General features: G+C 42.5%; 1 protein-coding gene across 19 annotated transcripts in view; it reads right to left on the bottom strand.

Annotated features, from left to right (window-relative positions):
* Nucleotides 1–27084, bottom strand: part of DST (dystonin) — a 310440-nt gene that overhangs the window by 177757 nt on the left and 105599 nt on the right. For 12 of the 19 annotated variants that reach the window (XM_075414643.1, XM_075414645.1, XM_075414630.1 and 9 more), the window contains 3 exons: nucleotides 13406–13495; nucleotides 10474–10551; nucleotides 8449–8541 (listed from right to left, as the gene is read on the bottom strand). In XM_075414643.1, the coding sequence (XP_075270758.1) occupies nucleotides 8449–8541; nucleotides 10474–10551; nucleotides 13406–13495 (261 nt within the window). Of the gene's footprint in view, nucleotides 1–8448; nucleotides 8542–10473; nucleotides 10552–12780; nucleotides 12880–13405; nucleotides 13496–27084 lie in introns of all 19 variants that reach the window. The other 7 variants (XM_075414626.1, XM_075414627.1, XM_075414628.1 and 4 more) reach the window with 1 other exon arrangement.

Below are 27084 nucleotides of genomic sequence, written 5' to 3'. Positions count from 1 at the left end.
GATCTACAGAGGAGAAGATTAAAGTGAAGGATCAGAGATCGCTCTGACAGCTTGTTGGGGGTCAAATTGTTATTTGTGTGTGGAGTTTTCATAGCGGCTGTGATTTTTCACTGATTTGTCAGCTGTAAATAACCTGCTGCTTCACTACTATCACACAGGCACAATGGCTTGCTCAGGGGCATGGTGCTGTGTACTAGGGGCTGGAACTTTGCAGCAGATTTAAAGCTGCTGGCAGATACAGGCAAAGCAAATCATAAGAGCCAGTCTGTCTAGAAAACTGTCCACAAAGCTACTGTTTATAGAAACAGAGCTTTATCCTCCTCCTATGCTCCTGTTCCATGGGCATCTCTGTGTAGCTCTGAACATAACAGCCAAGGAGCATCCAACTACACCTGAAACTAGGTAGAAATGTACACTCTTAAAACTTAAGTCTAATCACCAGCACACTTTATTTGGAAAATATCTTTTTATGTTTCCACTTCATTTTTGTTACTGATATGCTAAACCTACTAAAAGCCACGCACATCAGCAGGGGTAGATGTGTATGGTTTCTCATGCCGAGAACGAACTACTGAGTGACTCGCCAAGCATTATCAGGTGCTGCCATTGAGTTTCCCTTGCTTATTAAAAAGGAATTGCAATAATGAAACGCAGAGACTTTATCCCCAGGGGCCAGTTCCACTGAAGTATTCTACAACATTTTACTGACAGGATCTAGAATGAGTAACACAGCAAAGAAGTAGCATCAGCCTTCAAAGAATTTCCAAGAACACAGATGCTCATTGCTGACTGCTCTCAGGGCACTGGGGTAAAAATTGACAGTAATGCTTCGAAAATTTTATACCGTAACACTAAGGGACTAGAAGAGTGTTACAGAATGCTGTGTACCACTGATAAAAGGACAGCTACGTACAGGCACAATGCTAACACATTTTTTTTCAAAGCAGATGTTTATGCTATGACCACACTCTTTCATGGCCTTGATTTGTATTTGCATTTGTAGTCTGCTTAACACAGAGGTGCGGTTGTGACACTTGCTCCCTTAACTCACAATAAAAAAAAAAGTTTTCTCAGCTTATAGCAGTGACTTTCAGACATGGCCCAGAGGACACGCTGTTTTCAAACACACTGCCACAAGTGACTGAGTTGGGTCCCGACGTGGGCCCCCTTAATTAACAGAAAAGCACATAGAAAAAAAAAAAATAGTCTTTGTTACTGACATTGCTGTCTTCATACAAACAAATGGCTTTTACCCCTGAAAATATACTTTTCTCCTCTCTCATCAGAAAAGATGATTCAGGACTTTGCAGTGCAACGGACCAAGACTGATTTAATTTCACACAGATACAGCTTCTAGTTTAACAACAACATGCCGAACAACAATAATCTGTGGTCAAATAGATCACAGTATAATAATATTTCATTATGTACTCTTATAAAAAAGACTTATGATTGTCTTGATAAAATAGAAATTATGTAAAATGTTAAAGTGTCCAGCATTTGAATGAACAATTGCAACTTTTCATGCTGTACTGTCTAATCAAATACACATTAAAGTAAATATAAAGTAAATTATTCAAGTAAATATAGCCTACCAAAAGTACACTGCCACTGTTGTTCTTCCTCCACAAATTTCACAGGAGTTAAGAATTTGCTTAAAAATACTGCAAATTTAAATTTTCAATGCATACTTAAATTAAGACACATGGGCACTGAAGTTTCTAAACAATAATTATATTAAACTATTTAACTGTTTTAATGAAGCATGATTCAGTACGTATTTGCTTTAAGCTATTTACATCTGTTTAATAGTCAGCATGATATCACCTTCTTCCAGAGAATGTCCTCAAAGCATTCTGTTATTTCAAAACTCCTGTTCAAATCAGTGGCACACTGACTGTCATTAAAATGTCAAATAAAAAAAAAAAGAAACAACAAACTTTATAGTCAAAAAAAAAGAAAGAAACAACAAACTTTATAGTCCCTTTAACTTTCTAAGTCACTTCTGCTCTTGAACCAAAGTAAAGATCAAGGACAAAAGAATTCACATATTGCATTTATATCAGCTGTGGCATTTTTTATATCAAAGAAAACCCTATGCAAAATGATATTCCATATTAAAGGAAGATGATAAATCAACATGCGAGTAACTAAAGACAAAATGACCACTTTCAGCTAACCGAAATTCTATAAAGTCATAACTGGTCTCAGCAAGGAAAGAGACAGGGATAAGAGGATTAAACTGGAGATTCAGAAAAGGGAAACTGAAATTTCTTCCAAAATCTGTCTGCTAGAGCAAAGAAATATGATACTATAAAGCATCAAAAGAGACTGTCACCAAAGCCTATGAGAACCACCACAACATAGCAAAGACCTGACCACACCAGAGGCTTGGTCTCCAACATCTGACTAGACCCGAGCAGAAGCTCAGCGCTGGCTAAAGCCAAAGATCCAGATGATCAAAGCTGTTAAAAATACTATGATGGGTTGTTATCTTTCTTTGCTTTTTTTTTTTTTTAAAAAAAAAAAACTAACAAAAAAGGCCACCAAAAATACAAATTTATACCCACCAATGCCAGAAAGTTTTAAAGAAAGATTAGCAGAAGACTTTCTGGCGCATAAACCCTTAAGAAGTGTAACATGAATAAAGGATTAGACCAACACTTGTCTGCAACTTGATCTGTCTTAGAGGCTACTTAATCACAAATGAGAGGTTAACACTAAGACATGGCAAACAAAGGATTAGCATCGCGACATGAAACAGCTCAGGCCAATCTGTATCGGTTTGCGTTTAACCACAGATTTCTGTAACTTGTCAAGCATGTCTGTGACTGGGGAATCCATTATGTTCTTAACACGGGACAGGTGTATTGCACATTATAGTGGCAATGTTGTTGAATATCTGCGTATTTGTTAGTCTGCAAAATGCTGAGACCATTCCATCCTTTGCACACTGCTAATTTACGCTTTATCATTGGTTTCATACGGTTAGCAAATGTTCTGAAAGGAAAGGTTATTCCACTTTGCCAATCAAACTGCACCTAGTATATTTTATCCTAGAATAACGTGATCAGAAGCCTACTAGGAATACATTTCAGGCAGTTTTGGATCTAAGATCCCTTCCCGCTCTACTTTTTTGTTTGTTTATGCAACACAGCAAAAGCGAGATGTCATTTCATGGTACTAAAACAGCATAACAGATAATCAGCAAGCATTTTGTTGCACAGCCCAAAGGTCACATGCAGAATGACAGAGAGATAGACATAAGTCAAAGAGAAAGTGAAAATTAAAGCTGCACAAGATAAAGAACAAGGCAAAAAATAAAGGCTTGCCAGCTCAAACAAAAGGTTATAATTGGAGCGGTTCGAGCCATACTGGCAACCACTCCTCAAAACTCTAAAGAGTTGTTCTGTTTTCAGGTACCGCTGAGCTACCAAAAGTCATGACCCTGAACAGGAGAGGTTTTACATCCAGTGAGATGGCTTACAAAAAGAGCAATTTGCTCCTTGTTGGTGGTTTTATGGGATTAAGGACACAGAGAATCAAAGAGATGAGCTAACTGCTTATAAATCTTATCCTGCTACAGATACCCACTATTTGTAGAGATATAGTCTAAATATGACTCTGCAACGAGCCTTAATGCCTCTTGTCCTTGCTGTGACTCAGATGAGTCCCAGAAATTCCTAGAACTCCACATTCATCTTCTTGCCTGAGAGTTAGCAATTTATTTTTTTTTTTAAGTGCTGAAGAACTCCAGAAGAGATAACTAGCAGTTCATCTGAGGAGTAAAATACAGGAAGAGTATACCCCACCAAACACTGAATGACAGCTCTGCTGCAACGGCTAATGACTGGGAATCGCAGCTGCCAGGTGGAACACAGTTTATCCCACAATCACTTACAGTCAGAGATTTGACAACTGGCTGCATAGCTCCATCTTTAAATCTTTGAGAAGATCAGACCTTGAACTGTTCTAGCTATTTCAAAGCAGAGGCAGATTAAACTTCAGTCCTTGGGCTCCAAGGCTCAGGGCTCGGACAAGACCCAGAGGCAACCTTCAGAACCAGCTGCTCCCAGCAGAAACGGGTGCCAGGAGAACAGCAAGCGAAGGCCAGCCCCAGCTCTCTAACTCCACATTTCCACCTCAGGAAAGCAGGCAGTATGTCTCTTGCACGGTGATCCTTATCATGGACTGAACAGCAGAGCCGCTGAAGCAGAGCAAGGTGCACAGGCCCCAGAACATCCCGTTACTCCTCTGCCTTCTGCACGTTGTTGACTGGAACGGGCCACCACAGCTGAGCTGTCTCCTCCTCTGGCCACCTCTCATACCTTGTATGAAGGTCATAGCCTACGTGACCAACACAAGAGCACTTCAAAATTATTACCTGTACTGCAGGCTCTTTAACACCTAATTGCAGCAAGAGTTATCAGGAACTTGAAAAAAGGCTGGATAGCTGTCCTTTATCTCAGCCAAGTCATCTCCAAACAAATCCACCCTTCTTACCTTTCCACCCAACACAGGTAAGTATTTAATTGCTGATCTGCTAGACCAAACCAACAGTCTGCAGACTGCTTTGGGGCAGACCGCTAAGAATGAATTTTGCTCGAAGGCTTCTGGGGAATCAACAGAGGAAAAAAAAAAAAAGTATTTTCTGGCTGACAAGAGAAAGGTGAAGAGGTGACCCGTGCCCGAAGGAGGCCCAAGAGACAGCAGCTGCTTGGCCAGGGGTGGCTGGAAGGTGCTGGAACATCTTTACCCACCGGAGCCCTGACAAGCAGCATCCTGCAAAGAGGCCTGACAGCAGGGAGCTGGGGAGGGTGGAAGGAAAAGTGTCTCACAGCAGCTCCTGAGTTGCAAAATGACGATGACACTGAAACAGAAAACATCTACCAAGTCATGACTTAGAAGATCCAGAAATTATCTAAGTTCTGAGTTCACAGAGGCCTAATTTTGACTGCCTGAAAGTTTAAATTTTCAGGTTTAGCTTTGTTTTGGCCTGTTTTTTTTTTTTCAACTAACTGCAAGTTATTCTAAATATTTAACATTTGTTAAATTAAAGAACGTTTGCAGTGGTTTGAAAAGAAATGATTGCCAATTTTCAGAGAAATTATCTTACTAAAACTGTGGTTACTTACTGAGGCCAAATTCTGCTTTCCTTTACAGTTGCTCATCTCCAGTGTCATCAGTGAAAATGTACTGGGTATTGAAAGAGGAGTCCATTTAAGTATTAATTTGGGTATTTATACATACAGCCTATAATTACACAAAATACTGTAATCTGATGTAGCATGTTCCACAGGTGTCAGGAAAATAACTTACAGTAGTTATTGCATTACAAAACTGAGTTTTAAAAAAGCCACATATTATTAAAAGCATGTGAAATGCATACATTGAAAGATTGCCTAAATCCTACTAGCATACATGTCTCAGGGATTTTCAGTACCCACAGGACAAATTATTTTCTAACATACTCAACTCAGTAAACCACCAGATCTCCCATTCCATCATTTCTGTATCTTACATGCAATTACTTGGGACACAGAACAATGTATAATCTCTGGACTTACGCAGCTGCAAGAAAAGTCAGTGGTATAACTTAGAAGAAAATTTATATTTATCTAATTATGGGTACCAAATCACAAAGCCATAACCATCTCTAGACATAATTCAGACACAAGAGAAACTTTATCCTCAAATGTGTATCATATTTTATTTTTGTTCATCATCTCTTTCCCCTAAATCATTCCTAAATTAATTCCAATACTCAAAAGGATTTTCTGTTTTGAGGAATTATTTTCCTCCAGATAAGTGCCATGACTCAGAGAAACAAGAAGCCACAATCAACAGCCAAAGAAAAAAAAAATCCCTGGCATCTTGACTACCTCCCAGATTGCAGCATTATTAGAACACATAACTGATGGAGCAAAGGCAGTAACATCCCGTAGCAAGCAGCTCCTTAGACTCACTGAGAAATCAACTACTTCTGCAAATGCCAGGAAAATTTAAGGGGCAGTTCAGATCAAGACCTAGCCAGCACATAAACACCTATATATAGACAGCTGCGCTGAGGTGTCTTAAAGAGCCCATTTTATTCAGTGGAAGCAGCATTTAAGTTTCTTGAACATGGGCTTCTAGAGCTCTTTGAGATCTCCTGTTATATCCCAACTGGCCTCCAGCTGCAGGTCTAGAAGAGCACAACTCTCTCCTAGATCTGGCATCTCATCAGAGAACTCCACATGCACGTGCTGGATACTCTAGCACACCTCAGATGTCACTCAAATACCACTTGTCTTTAGGAAACTGAATCAAAAGCCCTAGTTGGTACAGTTAATGCACCCTGAACAGCAATGTGTCACACCTGGAAGTAGAGACATAAGAAGAAAGTCAAGTGACCATCCAGAACATCTGAGCCACTTAGAACTATCTGAGAGAGCTATATGGAGATAGCAGATACACCACAGGACCTAAGGAAACTTGCTTCCCACTGCATATCCTGCTGGGCACGATGTGTCATCTCAGATCACACTAAGCACCTATGCTGGACAACTGTACAGCTCAGCAGGTGCTCTGGGCACCTACCACGAGCGACCTGAATTACTCCACCAACCCCACCCAGTGCACTCACTAGCCCTTCAAGCCTCACATCTGTTGCATTTACCACCATTTAAGATGCAGTTTATCCTGCCCTGATCTATCTCTTCCCAGATGACAGTGGGTTTCCCATAAGACCTACGTCATTTTTCACACGGGTGTCTCATAAATCTCCAACAACACAGATGTTTATGTTTAGGCAAACGGACTGAGCCTTTAGTAGCTGGTTAGCTGACTCACTCTCCAGGCTATACTAGCTGTATAGACTGATCTGTCGCTCAGATTATCAGATTACAGGGACAACTTAGAGAACACATTAACACAGCTCCCCATAAGCACCTGGATTTAAGTGTCTTAAATTCACACTGAATCTCACTGTAACTTGCCCAATATCTATAGGATTACTCCATGCATAAAACACAGTTACTGTCATGAAGCTTCATCCCTTTGTGAAGACTCTGCCGTTAACACTTTTCTGTTTGGATCTTTCCCTCATTAAAAATCTAAGGGAAGACAAAAAAACTATGCGAGACGCAAGTATGCACCTTCTTCTGAACCTCCTTACACATTCTGAACCCAAATCAGCCACACACGGGTGTCAGTGACACCAAACTGCCATATACTTCAAAAGAAGCGGCGTACAGGCAAACGCCACGGTACCACAGATTAGCACAGCAAGCGTCTCTCACTTCACCTTACGAATCCCTTCCGCATTCAGTGGAGGTACTGCAGCCATTCATAGCAAAAAGACAGAAAATACTTTTTTAAAAATCCTGCTCCCTAGTTATTTCACACAGCAACATTCAGTCATTCCCTAATTCTGTGGGTCATTCTTAAATATATTTAAGGCCAGCTTTCTTTCTCTGTATAACCATGCAGGAGCAAAGACTGACATGTCAGAGGGGAGCTGAGGGAACACTTCAGGTCCCTGCTAGTGGTGAGCAGTTGATGGTTTCTCCTTTACCCTGTGCACTGGCCCGGGCTAAGCTGTGCACCCTCGTTAGACCAGAGCCACATTGGCCCCCTTCATGTCTTCTGTTCCTCCTTAGGATTTGCAGTAAGGCAAATTAGATGCTAACCGTCTTTTTTCTTTTTTTCCCAATCATAAATCCAGTGCAGGATATTCCTTTTTCTGTATGATCATGTAATTTTCTGATCGCTTGAAATGCCTGCTCAGCACAGGGTCTATCTCTAACAACGCTGCAGTCACTAAATGGGAATTATCTGCCATCTGAATTACATCATCTCCAGCCACGGCCATTGTGAAAGCCCCATTCTGAGAGGCAATTTAACACCACGCGCTGTAAGGCTGCATTATACTGTACAGAATCCCGGCAGTGTACAACACCCAGAGTGCCACCTAGTGTGACCCGCACTGCCATCGCCGGCGCCCAACACAAACGCTGACGTGGTAGGGATGCTCGGAAAGGCGGACAGTGCTGCTTGCTGACATACTCGTTATCAGCAGAGAAACTCAGATCTGGAATGAAAAAAAGATTTTAAACTCTTCCTTACGTTTTAATATTCAACAAAAGAAGTCTGTAGAGTAAAACAAGACCAGTTTGCCCAAATGTTGGAAGAAATACACCAACCATTGTCTTTAATGATGCTCTAAAATCAAGATATTTTTGAATCTCACTCCACAGACAGGAAATTAGACAGTGAACAAACTACACCTTCAACTTCAGTCTACATCAGATAAGATACATCATCAAAACCTTCATATACACATTAGAAAAGAGTCATAATCTGTATTTTTGCACAGCCTATCTGGAGCCCTGTCTTAAGTTCACACATTCATCATAACTGTATGCAAGAATCCGACCAAAAACATAATGCCAAGAAAACTAGGCTTACCTGAAAGTGCAAAATTATGGTCCATATCAACCCCAATATCAACTTGGGATTCCCATCTGTTATGTCATCATTTCTAATGTTAACCAGTTTCACCTGCCATCGTGGAAAGAAAATACAGACAAAATTGAAATAAATATGCCACAAATACATGCTGCACTACACAGGCACAACTATAAAGGATGCATTACTCGCTTCCTGAGCCTACTCTGTTGATTTCTTTAATTCTCAAAAGCAGAAAGGAATTACATACTGGCTGCAAACGGCCCGCTGGGAATTGCCCTTTCCCAGCCACGCCGAGCTGAGAAGATCCCTCAGCTGTCACTACGCCAGCAGATCTGCTCCCTGTGCCACGCACCCTTCACCTCAGTCTGTGTCGGGGGGGAAGGCATGATAAAGGGGGAAAGGACAACAAGAATACAACAATCTGTAACTGTGATGTATCGGTCTCAGGAACTGTGAAGCTATCACCGCCTTTCCTCCACCCCACGCTCTCCTGCACCAAAGCAAGAATTCAGCAGCAGGAGAACTGCCTTGACAAAATCAGGAATTTAATACCACATTTAAATAACCAGTAGCTTAATCATGACAATGCTTCTTATCGCTTCTGCTGCTGTACTCATTCACAGTGCTGGAAACTTGAAATGGTTAACAGGATTAAAACAAAGGCTGACATTTTTGCCACTCCAATAAACTGAGATCCAGAGTGAGTTCAATAATTCTATTTTCTTTGTCATATTTTATTATTATATTTTTTTTGTATGTATTATGTACCCATATGGCCTGGCAATTAAAAATGACTCAGCTAAAAGGTATTATAAACTTATGTTAGTAAAGTTACATGCACATGATTTTTCACATATGCCCTGTTATCAACACCGAGCAAGCAAAGGCATGTGCTTCTCTTCATCTGCAGACATAATCTTAACTACTAGAATAAAAACAAACCAAAAACGTTCCCTTGGGGATAGAGTATATTCCACATTTCAAAAAAGAAATTAAAAACAAATCCAAATGTTTTCATCCCACCGCATTATAAAAACTGACTGTGTTTGGCAAAACTCTACAAGATAGCCAAATATGCCTTCTCTCCGTTGTTTCTTTTTTTTTTCCCAAGTTGGGCTTCAAAGTTATCCATACACAGGATCTCTCCACCTTCAAATCACAATAAAGTGTTGTATTTGGAGGTTATACAGCCAGCCTGAGCAAGCTACCTCCTAAACACGGTTTAGAAACACCTAACAGGGGTCTGAAACGTTAATCAAATGCAAGTCCCACTGGCACCTTGCTAAGACCACCAAAGCCCTACAAGCATTTTGTACAGTGGAGTACAACCATCTCCACAAAACCGTGAGGCTGAAGAGAGCACAGAAACCCTCAGATCACAATCGACGGCTGCGTGATGGCAACCTGCGCTTCCCAGTGACACCTGCACATTCACAAACACGAGGATGACCTGACCCTGCATCTCCTGTGCTTTAACACACATGGTCTCCCCTACACAAATAAGACATGGCGCAGCACAAGTCCAGCGGTCTCGCTGCTTAAAAATGCCGTCGTGACTGTCATTTGAAGTAGCCATTCATTTACTTCATAGCGTATTTGTTCAATGGCTCACTTCAGTTAACAGGGAAAGCTGGCTTTGAACTCAGCGAAGCAGAACTGCGTTGTCAGTGTATGTGCATTACTCAGTGACCCAAAAGATAGTTTGCAGTTTCACTCAAAATACCAAAAGGTATCTGTTTTTATAACCAAGTTAAGTATCTGTCTATGGCCTACTACCTCATATTTTTTCAAACCTCTAAGTAGCAAATAAAAAAAATAATAAAAACTGCTCAGAGAGGGGTGGTGTAAAGTTACCTTTGTCACACCTCTCTCAACCATCTCAAGCATGAGATGAAGCTAAGCATATACCAACAGCTGTTGTACAGCATGCATAAAAGACCAAGCAGAACACATTTTTATTTATTTATTAGCTACAGGTGACAAAATTTTCATTATTTCTTTTAATTAACATTCTCACCATACCTGGCGTTTTTTCAAATAGTCAAGTGCAATTTGGACATTCTGGAGCCTGTGAAAACGCATCCGACCTTTTTCTCGGGGCTAAAATTGGAAAACAATAGTTGTTAGATTCTCTTGTCAGACCCAAGAACAAACAATTCAATTTAAAAGACACCGTGTAAAACATTTGAAACACTACAGTTTTAACAAAGCCAATACCTTCGGTGGAAAAGTGTGCTTTAACAGTTTTAAACTGTAGTTGAAATTCTTTGGTGCAGTGGATGGCAAGAGAGATCAGTGGTCCCAAACTGCAACTCTGATCCATGCAAGGCTGATAGCTGTTTCCCTCTAAAGTACCGTTTCGGTCAAGAGGACTAAATAAGGCCCTACATGAATCTACCTACAGAAACTAAACTGCAATATATTATTATAAAAGATTTAGAGTATATTATGCAAAGCAAAATATAAGTAATGTCAGGGACCTTTATGTTGCTCTGGTAACCTGTGATGGCAAAGATTACCTCTGTATGAAACTTTATTATTTAATATTATTTATTATAATCTTTATGATATCGACACATCTTTATTTAAAGCATCTAATAAAGATAATATCTTCCTCCAAACAGAATAATAAAACATATACAGCCCTAGAGCGTAAGTTTAAACTCTTGACTCCAGAAGAACATTATAAAGCATGAAAAAAACTAACAAGTCACTCTTCTCAAAACAAAGTCAAAACTAGCAAGAAGAAACTGTAAAGTAAGCATGAGTGGTGTGTTAATGGAAACATGGCAAAATCGCATGCAGTTAGTGTAAAATCACCAAGAAGAAGAATCACACAGAAAAACCATATTTTACTTAGCTGTCACAGATCAGCAATGGGAAAGCAATTAAATTTATACCATCATCATCATATCCAAATCCTTCTATTCTTCTTCCTTATTTCAGATTTTTCAGAAACTTTCACAGCAATAAACTGAAGCGGACTACAATTGCTAGGGATAAGCCATGAATATGGGTATTTCCTCAGACAATCACTGCGGAACACACAGGTAAGCCCAAGCCTTCCTCAACTGCCTTTTTTTTCCCCCCATGGAGTACCAGATGCTTGCCAAAAGGAAACATGGGAAAATGGAGTTGAATAAGAAGCATAAACTAAAATACAAAGCATTTTAATTTCCATTATTGAAACTTTGGTTTAGCTCCTTGTTTTTCACACTGATAGCCCAGGAGCAAGTCCTGCAGCCCTTGCTACTGAGTAGCGTCCCCGGCCAGAACCAAGGACCGCAGACCTGGAATTTGATTTTCCACAACAAAGAGGGTATAAGGAATCCCAAACTATATAGTTACGTATAGAATCTCAGAGGGGAAATATTTTTTTTTTTAAATGTACAGCTAAAATGCAGCATTTTGAGTTATGTTATGCCCCGGAAAAAAAGCACACAAATTCCACTGAAATTGCAAGTGCAGCACAACACACAGGGAGCCCAGAAGGCACTCAGGCCCTACGACAGCAAGTTGCTGTAGCAAACACTAGTAATGCAAGGTCCACAAAGGCATGACACAGCTCACTAGGACTAACAAGCACTTCGCATTTTACACTTCGTAAGCCGATATTTCCCTTCTGGATAGTTAAAATACAGTGAAACGCTAATTCAGCATTTGTTGTGAGAAAGATAAACTCTGCAAACGATCTGTAAACTGTGTAGCCACTACGTAGTCCAAGTAGAAGTTAAGTGACAGCTCTGTCTCCTTTGATAAAAATAACTATAACATTTGATCAATTCTAACAAACAGATCTGCTCATCTGAAATACCTCATTTCAAAATATTATCCAATATTATGTGAAACACACCGTGGGTGCAGTAGACTGGTGCTTCTAATTAAGACCAATCAATTTTTTGCTGTTGCCTTCACTAAGGAGAGCCTTCAAGCCTTTGTCTAAATAACTTGTCTGTGGGCATTACTGTTTCCAAGTTAAAAAAAAAAATCTTGGTTTAATGGAATTACGGTATTTCCCTATTTATTATTTAAAAAGATTGTTTTATAACATCTTGACAACATTGTCCAGCACACATGTGCGCCATGGTTTTGTACAGTTTAACGAAAGAAAACAAATAGAACTCTTGAACATCTGCGTTTCAGAAAAAACGCTGAATAAAAGTGTCTTTACCATGCCTCCATCATAAGCATACATATTCTGGTTTACCAACGTGAGTTTTTTCGTCCTTTCTACAGCACACTACTGCAGCACACCGAACTAAGGATTTACATCAGCAGACACCACACTTCAAACACTACGTTAGTACAGTTATGGGGGTCGGCACCTACCCCCTTATCCTCATCCTCCACATCCTCATGCTGTTCATTTGCGCATGCTTCTGTTGAACTCACCAACCGTAAGGTCTTCAAAAAATCTCGCTCTCTTGGCTAATGAATATAACAGACAGGAGACAGGACAGCAAAAACACAAGACAGACCACAAATGAAAAGAAGAGCATGAAAAGAAGAACATAATGAAGAGAACAAATACCAAGCAAGGGAAGTAGTGCTCACAAAGAAAGGAAATGACACCTGAGGAGTGTGTTAGACAATTTCAGGGACACTTTATCCTTGCTATTTGTAAGTTATTCCCTTTAATGTGAAGAGATATTAAGCATCGAATACTTGTTAAAAGAAAAACTGTAAAGAAAAGGGAGGAACAGAAGAAGTAGCACATTACCCTATTAAGTATATCTCACTGACCACAAGCAACAAAGTGAACAGATTGCATTCCTCCGCAGAATTCATGATGGGATATTTTACCAACAGAAATACAACTTGTGGTTTTGGTATCGAGTCACAGATTATGGAAAACATCAAAGAAACCTCCAGCAGTCAATACGCAAAGAGTTAACAAACAGAGCAAATGTATATATAACAAACTGGAACCACTGCTTTTCACCTCAAAGCTTACCAAGGTGTCTCCAGAAAGGACTTCTAAGAGTGAGATCAAGTTATGTCCATCTCTTAGGTCTTCATATAGGTCATTCACATGTTTTCGAACCTGCACAGATAAACATAAACATTAAATATAAGATCCCCATTTATACTTGAGAACTCACACTCATATTGACATGGATCTTTTCACATACATAACACTTTCATTCAACTAAACTGGGTTGAGAAGGGCTGACAACCAGCAGATCCTGGGAGGCCAACCATGAGAGCAGGAAGAGAGAGACAGCTGAAAGCCCTAACTTTTCTGGCAGGCACCACAAAGCTGGGAGATGACTGTCCACAGGCCAACTTCTTGCTTCTCAGCATTAGCTTACTCAGCTCAAATATAACTTCATCTGAAATTTCTTTAACAATTTCAGCCAGCTGCTCATTAAACATGAAACAAAGGGCCTCACTTCTCAGAAGCACAGATTTTTGACATTGCCAGCTAGGGCAGAGGTTGACAGTTTTCCAGCTACCTCTCAGTGTTGGTTCCCTGGCATTCCCATTAAGATGCCAGACCAGAAACTTCCTAAGCTTCCAGAGGATAAAATATGACATAAAAATTTCTTCTAAAGCTATCACCTCTACTAGAGCCAAATTGTACTTCCAAACTGAGATCTATGGGACACTCCCCTCAGCACCAACATCTCTGCATGTCTGATGAGAACAGCAGGAATAAACCCAGATCTTCGACTTAATGCAACAGCTCTGTTTACCTGACTTTCAGGGGTATTTCTAGATCCATCCTGTTGAATAAATAACTGTCTCCATACTGATGATCAGCTTCACAAATGCTTTTTAGTTCAGGTTTTCTTACTTCAGCTTTTAAGTATGACATTACCCTGCACCCTGTTTTTACAAAGGCCATCATCTTAACTGGAAATACTATCAGAGCATACTTATGCTCGTGCTGAACACTAGCCAGAACAAGTCATCTAGAAGACTGTTCCATAAAGAATGACAACCGATAATATTTTCCAAAACATTTATACAGACTCTACATACGCAGTCAAGTTACATACATACCAGCACTCCTGTATGTATACATAGGTTGACATGCTCACACACATTTGCAAAGTAACATAATTTTAAATCCAGCTGTGATTTTAAAAAAAATCTTGTAAGCGAGAATGTTTTTAAATTAGTGAGACAAAAATTCTCTGATAATACTGAAGTATTGTTAAGCTGAACAAAGAAACAGAACAGATGTTCTCCTACTACATCTGTGGTGAGAAAAAGGAAAGGCAAACCTCAAAGATATCATTCAAGCCCCTGATATTTGACTTGATTATGCTAAATGCTTAAAAGATTAAAAGCACAATGATCTTTAATTTTTAACCAAAGCAACTGTGACTTCAATTTTTTCTATTCAAAGAACTATGCTGAACTGAGCTCTAAACTCTTTCTGACAACAGCAGGCAAGTCGTCTTTACAATAAAGCCCTATGAGAGGGTTCACCCCTGTCCCTGCCCCTCCAGCCAGGACGTGCCACTCTCCACTTCCCTCAGGAGAGCGGAATCCCAAGCAGACCCACAGCGCAGGCTGCTGGCCAGAGGCATCAGGTTAAGGAGAGAGGAAGGGGGTGTAGATCTAAAAAAGACACCGCACCAGCACAGCTGAAGAACTGTCTATGCAGCACCAAGTCAATGCCCACGCTCTTTTCAACGTAAAACTCACGGGAGCTGCCCAGTGTGCAGGCATCTAAATTATGGGGTAAGAAAATACTACTGTTTCTAACCTGTCTGCTTTTATTTTCCATTAGATGCAGGATAATTTTGTTATCCTGCTAGTCTGCTTCTCACAACACACATTTGTTGATCTTATGTTTGTGCCTTCTACTCTGAGGTTTCCAAAGTATTATGGAGACAACCACCTTCCCCACCTTATCTTTCTAGAAATCACAGATGCTTCAGAGTTGAACTCATGCTGTGTGTGAAGAAAGCAGCAGAGAGCTGTCAAAACAGGAAAACCAGCAGCACGCCTTAGACGTCTGTCTTGGTTCTGCCATTGGCTGGCAACTACGGTCAGGATTAATTACCGAGGACATACTATGTTGGTATGCTGGTACAGGACAACATAATAAGGAATAATAATAGTAACATAATAAGGAATAAAAAATATAAAAAATAACATAATAAGGAATTTCTTCCAATACCCTAAGCAGCAGATGTGCACCTAAAATGATATATTAGGCCAACTCATGCACAGCAAGTATGTTCACTCAATGCAGCAGATCACTTCTTTTAAAAGGAGAGTAAGAGATCCTACACTGCCACTTGAGGAAAAGCTTGCAAAATCATCTCTCTAACTATCACTTGGGTAAGTCTCCCCTCCCAATACACATGAGTTCTTAGATCTTTAAATTCACAAGAAATAAATATTACTATTTCATCACTGTTCTGCTGCCACATTCAGCCTCCTTCAGAACGCATAGTACCGCAAGTAACAGATGCAGACGGGGGTCCCTGGATAGATCTGTGGGATCTGCTGATACCATGGAATTTTATAACAGTTCTTGTAGCTTTTCAATAAAATTGCAGAATTGTCAGCCCTACATTTTGCAAGCTCCACATGCAAAGTAGCTTACATGCTGCCTCAGGCAACTTTTTGTAATATACCCACGCGAGTATGGCAGATTTGATAATGTGGGCATGAGAAGAGATTCTTTAAGGAAGATGTGGGAGATACTGGGTTGCTGAGGAGTATCTGACAAAAATTAAGAGAAGCAAAATGGCTTCATCAGTCAAAAGGAGACAGGGAGAACTTAAGGCACTGTTTCAGAAGTGATTCATCTTCTGATCTTTGTCTTCTGGCATGTATACAATGGTGTTTGTGGTAAGGAAAGCTCCATCACCCTTCATACAAGCATGAGGTATTTCCATACAATACTTTCCCAGCAAGCTTAAGCTTTGCAGTCAAGTGCCTTGGGGAACCTGCACCACCACTAGTGAAAAACAGCTTTTAAAACTGTAGCAGTCACAAAGCTGCCGTCTCACCCCCAGACTCCAGTATGTTAGGCACTTGATGAATGAAGACCACGAAGACGGTTGCTGTCCCCAAAAACCAGCAACCTTATGACCCTGCATAACTCACATAGCTTTATCGTACTGTTCAGCTGACACATCTGGTTCTCCTTACAGTCAAGTTGCTATCGGTTCCAACCTCACGTATCGTTCTGCTGCTCCAGTTACCACCCGGGCCCACCGGGCTTGGCTTCCTCCTATGTGGGCTGGCGTCACAGCAAATCTGTCACCACTACCTTCAGTCTGCCTCATTCTCCATCCCACCGATGGAGAACGAAGGCATGATTCAGCTGCCTGGGCACACACCTATAGGGCTGGCTTATGTTTATGTTTAGGGGGATGCCACTTGGTGTCCATGTGCTTCTCCAAAAAGACTAAGATTTGCCTAAGTCCTATTGGCCAGTCCCCCACAGATCTCTGTCCTGAATGCCCTTACATGTCTCAAACAGCCCTAGATGGCCATACTGAATCTGCACATAGTGATCTCCATTTTTGCCATGGGTCACAAAGAACAAGCCATCTTCTACAGCCAGCCTGTTTCTTACAATTGTTGTTGATATTATTACTTGTGTTGTGCTGGTACCAGAACAAAATCTATAGTTTTACACAGTAAAACCACAGGCTCCTTATGCTTGTACAGATAAGGGGAAGGACTGTCCCTTCTGCTTCTGCAGGCAAGACCAGCTTGGTCTTGAAAAGGACAGACAGAAGATGCACAGGCTGGAGTACAGCAGAAAGATCGCTCTCTCTAACACTGCCACACCTCTATTTTTTAGTAGGGCCTGTTGCGATAGGACAAGGAGACATAGTTTTGAACTAAAAGAGGGTAGATTTAGACTGGATATAAGGAAGAAATATTTTAAAATAAGGGTGATGAAACACTGGCACAGGTTGCCCAGAGACGTGGTAGATGCCCCCTCCCTGGAAACATTCAAGGTCAGGTTGGATGGGGCTCTGAGCAATATAATGTAGTTGAAGATGTCCCTGCCCATGGCAGGGGGGTTGGGCTAGATGACCTCTAAAGGTCCCTTCCAACCCAAACTACTCTATGATGATTCCATGGAAACACAGAAGAATCACACTCTTTTTCTTACAAATGTGGCAGGGAAGCAGGGTTGTGGCCCTTTCTGTCTACACGTTGGGTGCACACCCAGCATACGTATCAAGAGACCTCACAGACACCCGTACTAGGGCAGAGCATGTTCCAGACTAGCACCTAAAATAAGGGAGCACGTTCTCGACTGAGAGTGTAGCAAGGAGCAGAAACAGACATTAATGTGCTGCAGAATCTAGAGTCAAGGCAAAAGAGGCAGGAAAGAACATACAATCCAATCAGGCAGGAATAACTAGAAGTAACTGCCACGTACCAGAGGCCACCAGCACTCCCTGAGGGAGGTAAGGCAACTGCTGGGGGCCCAGCACACTGCAGAACTTGGAAAAAAAGTCAGAGTTCTGTGCTCACGCCCTTGCAATATTATCCATTTTTTTCACGTGAAGAAAACAGACTATTGTAACCAAGTATCTTAAAACATTGTGATTCTCCTTATCTATACTACAATTAAGCTGAACTGCTTTGTTAAGAGAACATGCCAAACCAGACCTCTCCTTACAGTTTCCAGAACAGCCAGCAGTCATAATCAAATCTCAGGCACGTTTATTTTGAAAAACTGAGTTCAGCTGATAAGCCCTTATAAAATCAGCGTCATCCCCAGGCGTTATCAAGAATTATAACATACTGGATCCAACAGAGCCTTTTCAGACCACAAAGCCTGGGAAAGCCTTTTACAAGCACCACTCTCTCCGCTTCTGGAAGCAAAGTTAATTAAATGCCCAGCCCAGACATAAAGCACTGCAGCTCTTCCAAAGGAAAATGGGATAAGGCTCAAAAGTTAGAACTGTAAGGGGTGTGTTTGGGAAAGAAGGGTCAGGCCTTAATTACCACTGAGGTCACCGATAAGTCCAAAGGACAGCTGGCACAAGGCCACCACCATTTTCACACTAAACTTCTAATTTATTCTTTTAAGAATCTGATTCAATGCCCACGGAAAAAAGATCCCTTAAGACTCCCATTCACTCCAGCTACAGTAAAACACCCTTCTCTGAGATAATAGCCACAGATAGTTAAGAGGAGCTATAATTACACTGTTCCACAGAAAATGCCATCAGCATTCAGAATGCTGAAAAACTGCTGTGGCCACTGCATGAGATCCTGACACCCTGACGAGTTTCCCTAGTGTTTCAGCTTCCTAAAAATGTACTTCACCTAGTTTTTAAGGGGCAAATTGTATTAAAAGCAGTACTCATGAGGAAATAGTTTTCTGTAAGTTTTGAAGTTTTGTACATTTTTAGTCCTTTCAACCTTTGAAAATTACGGAATCCTACCGGCAGTTCTAACTGCATGATAACAAACAAACCTATGCCATGAGTAAAGAATTAAACACACCTCATGTGAGAAGTTTTATTTATGTACATAAAGGTTTGCCATGCCAACACACGCAGCGTGATTTATGACACACTCTAAAATTCTGAACAGGTTGTAACAAGATCCTTGCTTACATGCAGCATGTAACTGCCGAAATGTCAGATTTGTCAAAATATTCCCACGTGACTGATCTGCCAAGCAAGGCTGCTTTCTCGGCTGTCTTCAAGGCTACTTCTTTTGCCCTACAGACCTCTTAGACTCCCCCATGTGAAGTACACGAGTGTTGCTCGATAGTCTGCAGGGCCACTCCACCTCAGGGAACTGCCACAGCCCAGCACACTGCTCGGTGCAGCGAGGTGCCGAGCTGTGGTCCTCGGTCAACCTGATGTCACCTCACCAGATCAGGGAGCCGAACTCACTCTCACTTTTCTCTTTCACTCACCATTCTGATAATCTGCACCATAGGAAACATTTCTTGTACTTCACTGAAATTAAATCATTCTTTGTTTCATAGTCAGGAGTAACTTTCTAGCTGTTTGACTTTGGATATTAATTTTCCCAAATAGCAGGCACGGCTAATGCTACTGCATTTCATAAAGTCCCTTTACCATTTCAAACACTTCCAGTAAGTCACCTTTACACTAGTCTGCCATACAAAGTGAGTTCAACATCCCTGATGTTTCTTCGTAACAGATGTTTCCTAACTGAAGATTCATCCTTGGGTTCATCCTTGACCTGCTCATCTGGCCAATGCTCTACACTCTATCAGCACAAGAGCTTTGTAAATTGAACACTCTTCACGTGTTCCACCTCTCCCAAGCCCTGTCCTTGTATCTAAGCTTGGATACGTCACCAACAACCTTCACATCTCTTCCAGACAACTCAATCATCTGATTAACTCATTGCTCTTGCATACTCTATTTTGTGTTTTATCCCCAGCCTTCGATTGTTTCATATGTATCTGGATAACTCTTAATAAACTAACCTTATTAAAAAGGACACTTCTATGGCTTTAAGGTAAATACACTGTTGCTCAACTAATTGAAAAAAAAAACAGGCTATTGCCTAATCTTGTCCTTACATTTTTTTTCTTATATTCTTACACTTGATTTCACGAAATGGCAATATTCTCCTAACGCTCAATCAGCAAATATTCAAGCAGGTGCATAATCTTACATGCATATAAAGCAGTAGGGCATAAACATGTACATCCATGAGTCCTCTTCTGGATTTCAGTAGTTGAGTCCTATCTGAAACACCATTATTGTAAAGAACAAGTTTAACCAAGCGTCTTAAAGATAAAAATCCTTCTTTCCCACCTCCTACAGAACAAATCAATTTTGTCTCCCTCCCAGCTCACACATCTCAAATCTTTTTGAAGTAATAAAAAGTTCGCTTCAACCAACACTGATCCAGCTGCTCAGACTAACTCTACGGGCCCTATTCCACTTACCACTATTACCACAGCACCACCACCACCTTTTTTAACACCTGCACAGTCTTGGTCAGCTGCTTGTAACTTCACGTATTAGGATCAGCTAATCCATCCGAGTGGAGCCCATGCTGTGCAGATTCACAAGCTCAGCAGAAACGGGTATCTACTAACATAATATGGACATCTACTACACTACTGCTACAATTTAATGTCCTAAAATACTAGTTTAAGTCACAGAGACAGCCAGCCAGCTTTAGTATTGATTTCACCAAAGTAAACTTCATTCTACAGACAGCCCTCGGTGAGCACGGGGGAACAGACACCACATGTGGCACATGTCATGTGAGGTCCCACGCAACTCCACGCGTCTTCTCGCACCAGTTTAGATTTTAATGCACAGCACGTCCATCTCTCTTGCCTCTTTTGCACCTCAGTAACCTTTTATGATTTTTCCTCAGCGCAGTACCCTCTGTTCAAACACTTTTGTGTCTGACTATATAAAGATATTTATAAATCTTAGAAAGACTAAAAAAAGAACCACTGCATTATAAACCCCTCTCTACATCTCTATCACAGTTTCTAGCTGTCAGGACATAGTCCTCAGCACATATGAGTCCCTCAGCACTGATGGCAATTGAAGTGTGACTCACAACCTGCTTAAAACCTCACTTGCAACATTCATCCTGTCCCCTTTGAAAAATATTTTTCTTACAAAGGCATAAATACAGAACAATGAAGAAATCAATGCAAACATCACTAACTTTCACTTTACAGGGCAGCTCACTCAAAGAGGGTGTTCTCACTGGTATTGTAGGACTGATGCAGACTGAAATCACTAATTTAATGAAAACACAAGTTTTAGTAAAGAACTTCGCATTGTTCAGCTCTAAGGCTTAAAGTTGAGCATTACTCTGCCAGAGAAGGGCCAGGCCTTACAGAATCATAGACTCATAGAATAATTTGGGTTGGAAGGGACCTTTAAATGCCTTCTAGTCCAACTCCCCTGCAATGAGCAGCACATCTACCACTACATCAGATCGCTCAGAGCCCTGTCCAACCCGACCTGGACTGCTTACAGGGATAGGGCATCCATCACCTCTCTGGGCGATCTGTTCCAGTGTTTCACCACCCTCATGGTAAAAAAAAAAGTCACCTAGAGCAGACTGCACAGGACTGCGTCCGGGCGGGTCATGAATATCTCCAGAGAAGGAGACTCCACAACCTCCCTGGGCAGCCTGGTCCAGTGCTCCGTCACCCTCAGAGGGAAGAAGTTCTTCCTTATGTTCAGACGGCACTTCCTATGCTTCAGTTTGTGCCCGTTGCCCCTTGTCCTGTCACTGGGCACCACTGAAAAGAGTTTGGCCCCATCCTCCTGACACCCACCCTTCAGATATTTGTAAGCATTTCTAAGGTCCCCTCGCAGCCTTCTCTTCCTCAGGCTGAACAAGCCCAGCTCCCTCAGCCTCTCCTCGTAGGAGAGATGCTCCAGTCCCCTCATCATCCTCGTAGCCCTCCACTGGACTCTCTCCAGTAGCTCCTCATCTTTCTTGAACTGTGGAGCCCAGAACTGGACACAGTACTCCAGATGAGGCCTCACTAGGGCAGTGTAGAGGGGAAGGAGAACCTCCCTCGACCTGCTGGCCACACTCCTCCCAATGCATCCCAGGATGCCATTGGCTTTCTTGGCAGCCAGGACACACTGCTGGCTCATGGTTAACCTGTCATCCACCAGGACACCCAGGTCCCTCTCCGCAGAGCTGCTCTCCAGCAGGTCCACCCCAAGCCTGTACTGGTGCATGGGGTTGTTCCTCCCCAGGTGCAGGACCCTGCATTTGCCTTTGTTGAACCTCATCAGATTCCTCTCTGCCCAACTTTCCAGCCTGTCCAAGTCACGCTGAATGGCAGCACAGGCTTCTGGTGTATCTACCACTCCTCCCAGTTTGGTGTCATCAGCAAACTTGCTGAGGGTACATTCTAACTCTTCATCCAGGTCGTTGATGAAGAAGTTAAACAAGGCTGGGCCCAGTACTGACCCCTGAGGGACACCACTTGTCACCAGCCTCCAATTAGACTCAGCGCCGCTGATGACAACCCTCTGAGCTCTGCCATTCAGCCAGTTCTCAATCCACCTCACTGTCCACTCATCCAGCCCACACTTCCTCAGCTTCCCTAGGAGGATGTTATGGGAGACAGTGTCAAAAGCCTTGCTGAAGTCTAGGTAGACAACATCCATGGCTCTCCACTCACCTACCTAGCCAGTCACGTCATCATAGAAAGCTATCAGATTGGTCAAGCATGATTTCCCCTTGGTGAATCCATGCTGACTACTCCTGATAACCTTCTTTTCCTCCACTTGCTTGATGATGACCTCCAGGATAAGCTGCTCCATCACCTTTCCCAGGATGGAGGTGAGACTGACCGGCCTGTAGTTCCCTGGGTCTTCTTTCTTGCCCTTTTTGAAGACTGGAGTGACATTGGCCTTTCTCCAGTCCTCGGGCACCTCTCCTGTCCTCCAGGACCTCTCAAAGATGAGAAATTCTTCCTTATATCCAGTCTAAACCTACACTATTTCAGTTTAAAACCATTTCCCCTTGTCCTGTCCCTACAGGTCCTGCTAAAAAGCCTGTCCCCATCTTTCTTATAAGCCCCCTTTAAGCACTGAAATTCTGCTATATGGTGTCCCCAGAGCCTTCTCTTCTCCAGGCTGAACAACCCCAACTCTCTCAGCCTTTCCTTATAAGAGGGGTGCTCCAGCCCTCTAACCATTTTTGTGGCCCTCCTCTGGTCCTGCTCCAACAGCTCCATGTGCTTTTGCTGGGGGCTGCAGAACTGGACGCAGGACTCCAGGTGGGGTCTCACCAGAGTGGAGTAGAGGGGCGGAATCACTTCCCTCAACCTGTTGGCCACGCTGCTTTTGATGCAGCCCAGGATACGGTTGGCCTTCTGGGCTGCAAATGCATGTTGTCGGCTCATGCCCAGCTTCTCAGGCTGCCCAGTGAAGTGGTGGACTGATAATCCCTGGAAGTGTTCAAAAAACACGTAGATACTGCACTTCAGGACATGGTTTAGCAGGCATGGTGGTGATGGGCTGACAGTTGGACTTCATGATCTGACACGCCTTTTCCAACCTTAATGATTCTATGGTTCTCATCCACCAGCACCCCCAAGCCCTTCTCACCAGAGCTGCTCTCATTCCCTTCATCCTCCAGCCTGTATTGATAGAGGGTATGCCCAGATATGGTTGCCCCAACCCAGGTGCAGGACCCTGCACCTGGCCTTGTGGAACCTCATGAGGTTCACATGAGCCCACTTCTCAAGCTTGTCCAGGTCCCTCCAGATGACAACCCACCTATCAGGCGTATTGACCGCACCACTCAGCTTGGTGTCACCTGCAAACTTGCTGAGGGTGCACTCGACCTTGCTGTCTATGTCACTGATGAAAATGTTAAACAGCACCAGTCCCAGTACGGACCCCTGAGGGACTCCACTCGTCACCAATCTCCATCTGGACACTGAGCAATTGACCACTACCCTTTGGCTGCAACCATCCAACCAATTCCTCATCCACCGAACAGTCCACCCATCAAATCCGCATCTCCCCAAAGAGAGAAGGATGTTGTGGGGGACCGTGTCAAAGGCCTTACAGAAGTCCACACAGGCAACATCCATAGCTCTTCCCTTGTCCACTGATCTAGTCACACCATCATGGAAAGTCACAAGGCTGGTCAGGCAGGACTTACCCTCAGTGAAGCCGTGCTACCTGTCTCAAATCACGCCCCTGTCCTTCATGTGCTTTAGCATAGCTTCTAGGAGGACCTGTTCCATGATCTTCGCAGGCACAGAGGCTGACAGGTCTGCAGATCCTGGGGTCCTCCTTTCTATCCTTTTTTAAAAATAGGCACAATGTTTCCCTTCTTCCAGTCACCAGGGACTTCACCTGACTGCCATGACCATTCAAATATCATGGAGAGTGGCTTCGCAATGACATCAGCCAATTACCTCGGGACTCTGCGATGCATGTCACCAGGTCCCATAGACTGATGTATGCTCAGGTTCCTCAGGTGGTCACGAACGTCATCTTCCCTTACAGTGGGAGGGACTTTGCTCCCCCAGTCCCTGTCTTGTGGTCCATCCCCTCGAGAGGTGTGGGAAGAGAGGCTGTCAATGAAGACTGAGGCAAAAGAGTTGCTGAGTACCTCACACTTCTCCTCGTCCATTGTTACCAGTTTGCCGGTCTTGCTCATAAGGGGGCGTATGCTTTCTTTAACCTTCCTTTTCTGGTTGTACCTGCAGAAGCCCTTATTGTTTTCAGCATCCCTTGCCAAGTTCAGCTCCAGCTGTGCCTTGACCTTCCTGACGCCATCCCTTCCTTACACAGCTCACTAGGCCGTCACAGAATAATACAACTATAAGGCTAAAAAGGACTCAACAGATCACCTCACCTGACCCAATGCAGTGGAGCAGACTGAGTTTGGCTAGAACACACCAGAAATGCTTCTCTAATTTATTCTTAAAAATTTCAGTGAAGGAAATGTAATATGTAATACATATACTTCAGTATTTTACTACACTTGCTTGCTTTTTAGAGAGGAGGATTTTTCCTCACTAATCTTCAAACCAAATCTTCTTCTGTAAAGTGAACTCAATTTTTTGTTGTCCCTCCCCTTAGAGCCTGACCTCAGAAAACTTCTGTTCATCAGCCTCTGCATAACCACTTTTTACACACTGAGGACACGTTATCATGTCACCCTTCAGTCTTCTCTGTTTCAGACTAAACAAACTCCAATTATCACAACCTATCCTTGATCTTACAAGAAAAGTTCTTAACTTCTTAATGCTTTATTACAGACAGCTACAAACCTCTTGCCACAAAGATCAGGAGTTGCGCAGCCAGGTAGAGTTTCACAGCCGCGTGCCCACACGCCAACCCACGCATCTATGAAAAGGCAGCATTACGAGCTGTCTCCTCATCTCCTAACCACCATGCTGGCCCACAGGCAGGGTGCAAGCTTATCTGTAGTTCATGGAGCTCGCTGGGCACAAGCCAACGCAGTCCAGTGCAGGTGACGGACTTTGCTAAGAACCGTGGCAGCGTGAGGGCCGCACTTGCTGCTGACAACGTGACAAAAGGCCTGAGCTAAGAAAACCACAGCCACAGCATTAGAGAAACAGGGGTATCACCACAAGGATGAAGTGACAGAGCTCAAATCCTCACCCGAGGACGTGGTATGGCAAAGGCACTGTGTGCTCGTGTTATACTCAGCAGTAAAAAGGGGAATAAAAATGTGAAATGGTAACTGAAATTAATTAGACTATTGCTGCTGTAGGTATTTTTGTAAAGCCTTACCCTTATTATAGTTAAGTTTAAGATTAACTATACTAGGTTCAGAGAAACTAAGAAACAGGATTTTGAATAACGTGTTATTGTTTCCTAAGAAGGACGTACCTGTCCAAAGCAGAACCAGAGAGTGATGAATCTCAAGAATACCTAGCGAGCTACGAAAAGCTGCTGAGACTGCCAAAAGAAACAGGTAACTAAGGGAAAGGTAATTTTGGCTCGGGGAGATCACGACCACAGACCCCCTACCCCAGTTACACCCCAGACTCAAACGATATAGAAACTGAGCATGTGCACTAATTTACAGGCTGAATGAAGAGATTTTAACCAATCATTTAATAGAATAACAATGCATGTGTATTAGAAAGATGAATATGGTAATGTTCAGTGCATAAACGACTGTCAGCTTGTGAACAAGGTGAGCTGTCTTGGGACAGACACCCGTATTTGCGCAAATATGCAGTAAAATACCTCTGCTCTGTGAGTATACTGGCGTACTGCACGCCGGGCAAACGAACCCTGATTTTTGGGATAACACTCGGATGCCATCTCTGGGTGGGAGATGGGTCCTTGCGCATGCACGTGGCTTCCTAGAGCCAGAGGGTGCTGCTGCAGCACCTGATGGCAGTCACGACGGCAGCAACGACCGACAGCACTGGCTATTCCTAGCACCAGTTCCAGCTGCAGCTGTTACTGATGGCAATATCCAAGCAAACTACAAGTGGGATTCTTTCATTCAAATTTTGTGACAGTAATCTGCTAATGAGACTACATGCGGTAGTACGTAAAGCAAATGTAGATATACCACGTCCACCGCTTCCCCTTTGTCCACTTGCTTTCAAAAATCAGCTGTTCAACAGCCTTCCCTAGGAAACTACCCTGCGAGGTCTGCAACTCCCCATTCTTTTCTTCTGCTTGGGACAGAGGTATTATGTTCACTTTAACTTCAGGCTCTTACGAGTCCCCCACCCTCTCTGAATTCTTAAATAAAATTATAAAATGTTATAAAACACTTCAATTAGCTTCTAACTGTTGGGTGAATAAAGCTGTGCAACCAGAAAGCACATAATCTATCTGAATATTCTTCAAACTGTTCTTTCTTTATCTGAATTTTACTCTCACGTTATTAAAAAGACGTTCCATCAAGTCAGTATTTTGTTGACTGAAAAGGCTGGAGTAATTCAGACTTTTCCACACCATTCACCTTGGTAATGCATCCATACTTCTCCTTTCTTCTTCATATTCTACCGTAACTACAGAACCTTTCTCCTGTGGACTTTTATGTCACACTAACTCCTTCCGGACCTTTTACTTGTCTGATTTTACTCCACCACACTTTAACTCCTTCATACAAATCTTTAATCCTGCTGCCCTTATTTCCACTTCTTTTACCCTACCATGCTTTAACTCCTTCAAACAAATCTTTAGTCCTGCT

This window comes from Opisthocomus hoazin, chromosome 2 (assembly GCF_030867145.1).
Source record: "Opisthocomus hoazin isolate bOpiHoa1 chromosome 2, bOpiHoa1.hap1, whole genome shotgun sequence".
NCBI classification, from domain to species: Eukaryota; Metazoa; Chordata; class Aves; order Opisthocomiformes; family Opisthocomidae; genus Opisthocomus; species Opisthocomus hoazin.
This window is presented reverse-complemented; position numbering and strand designations above follow the sequence as displayed.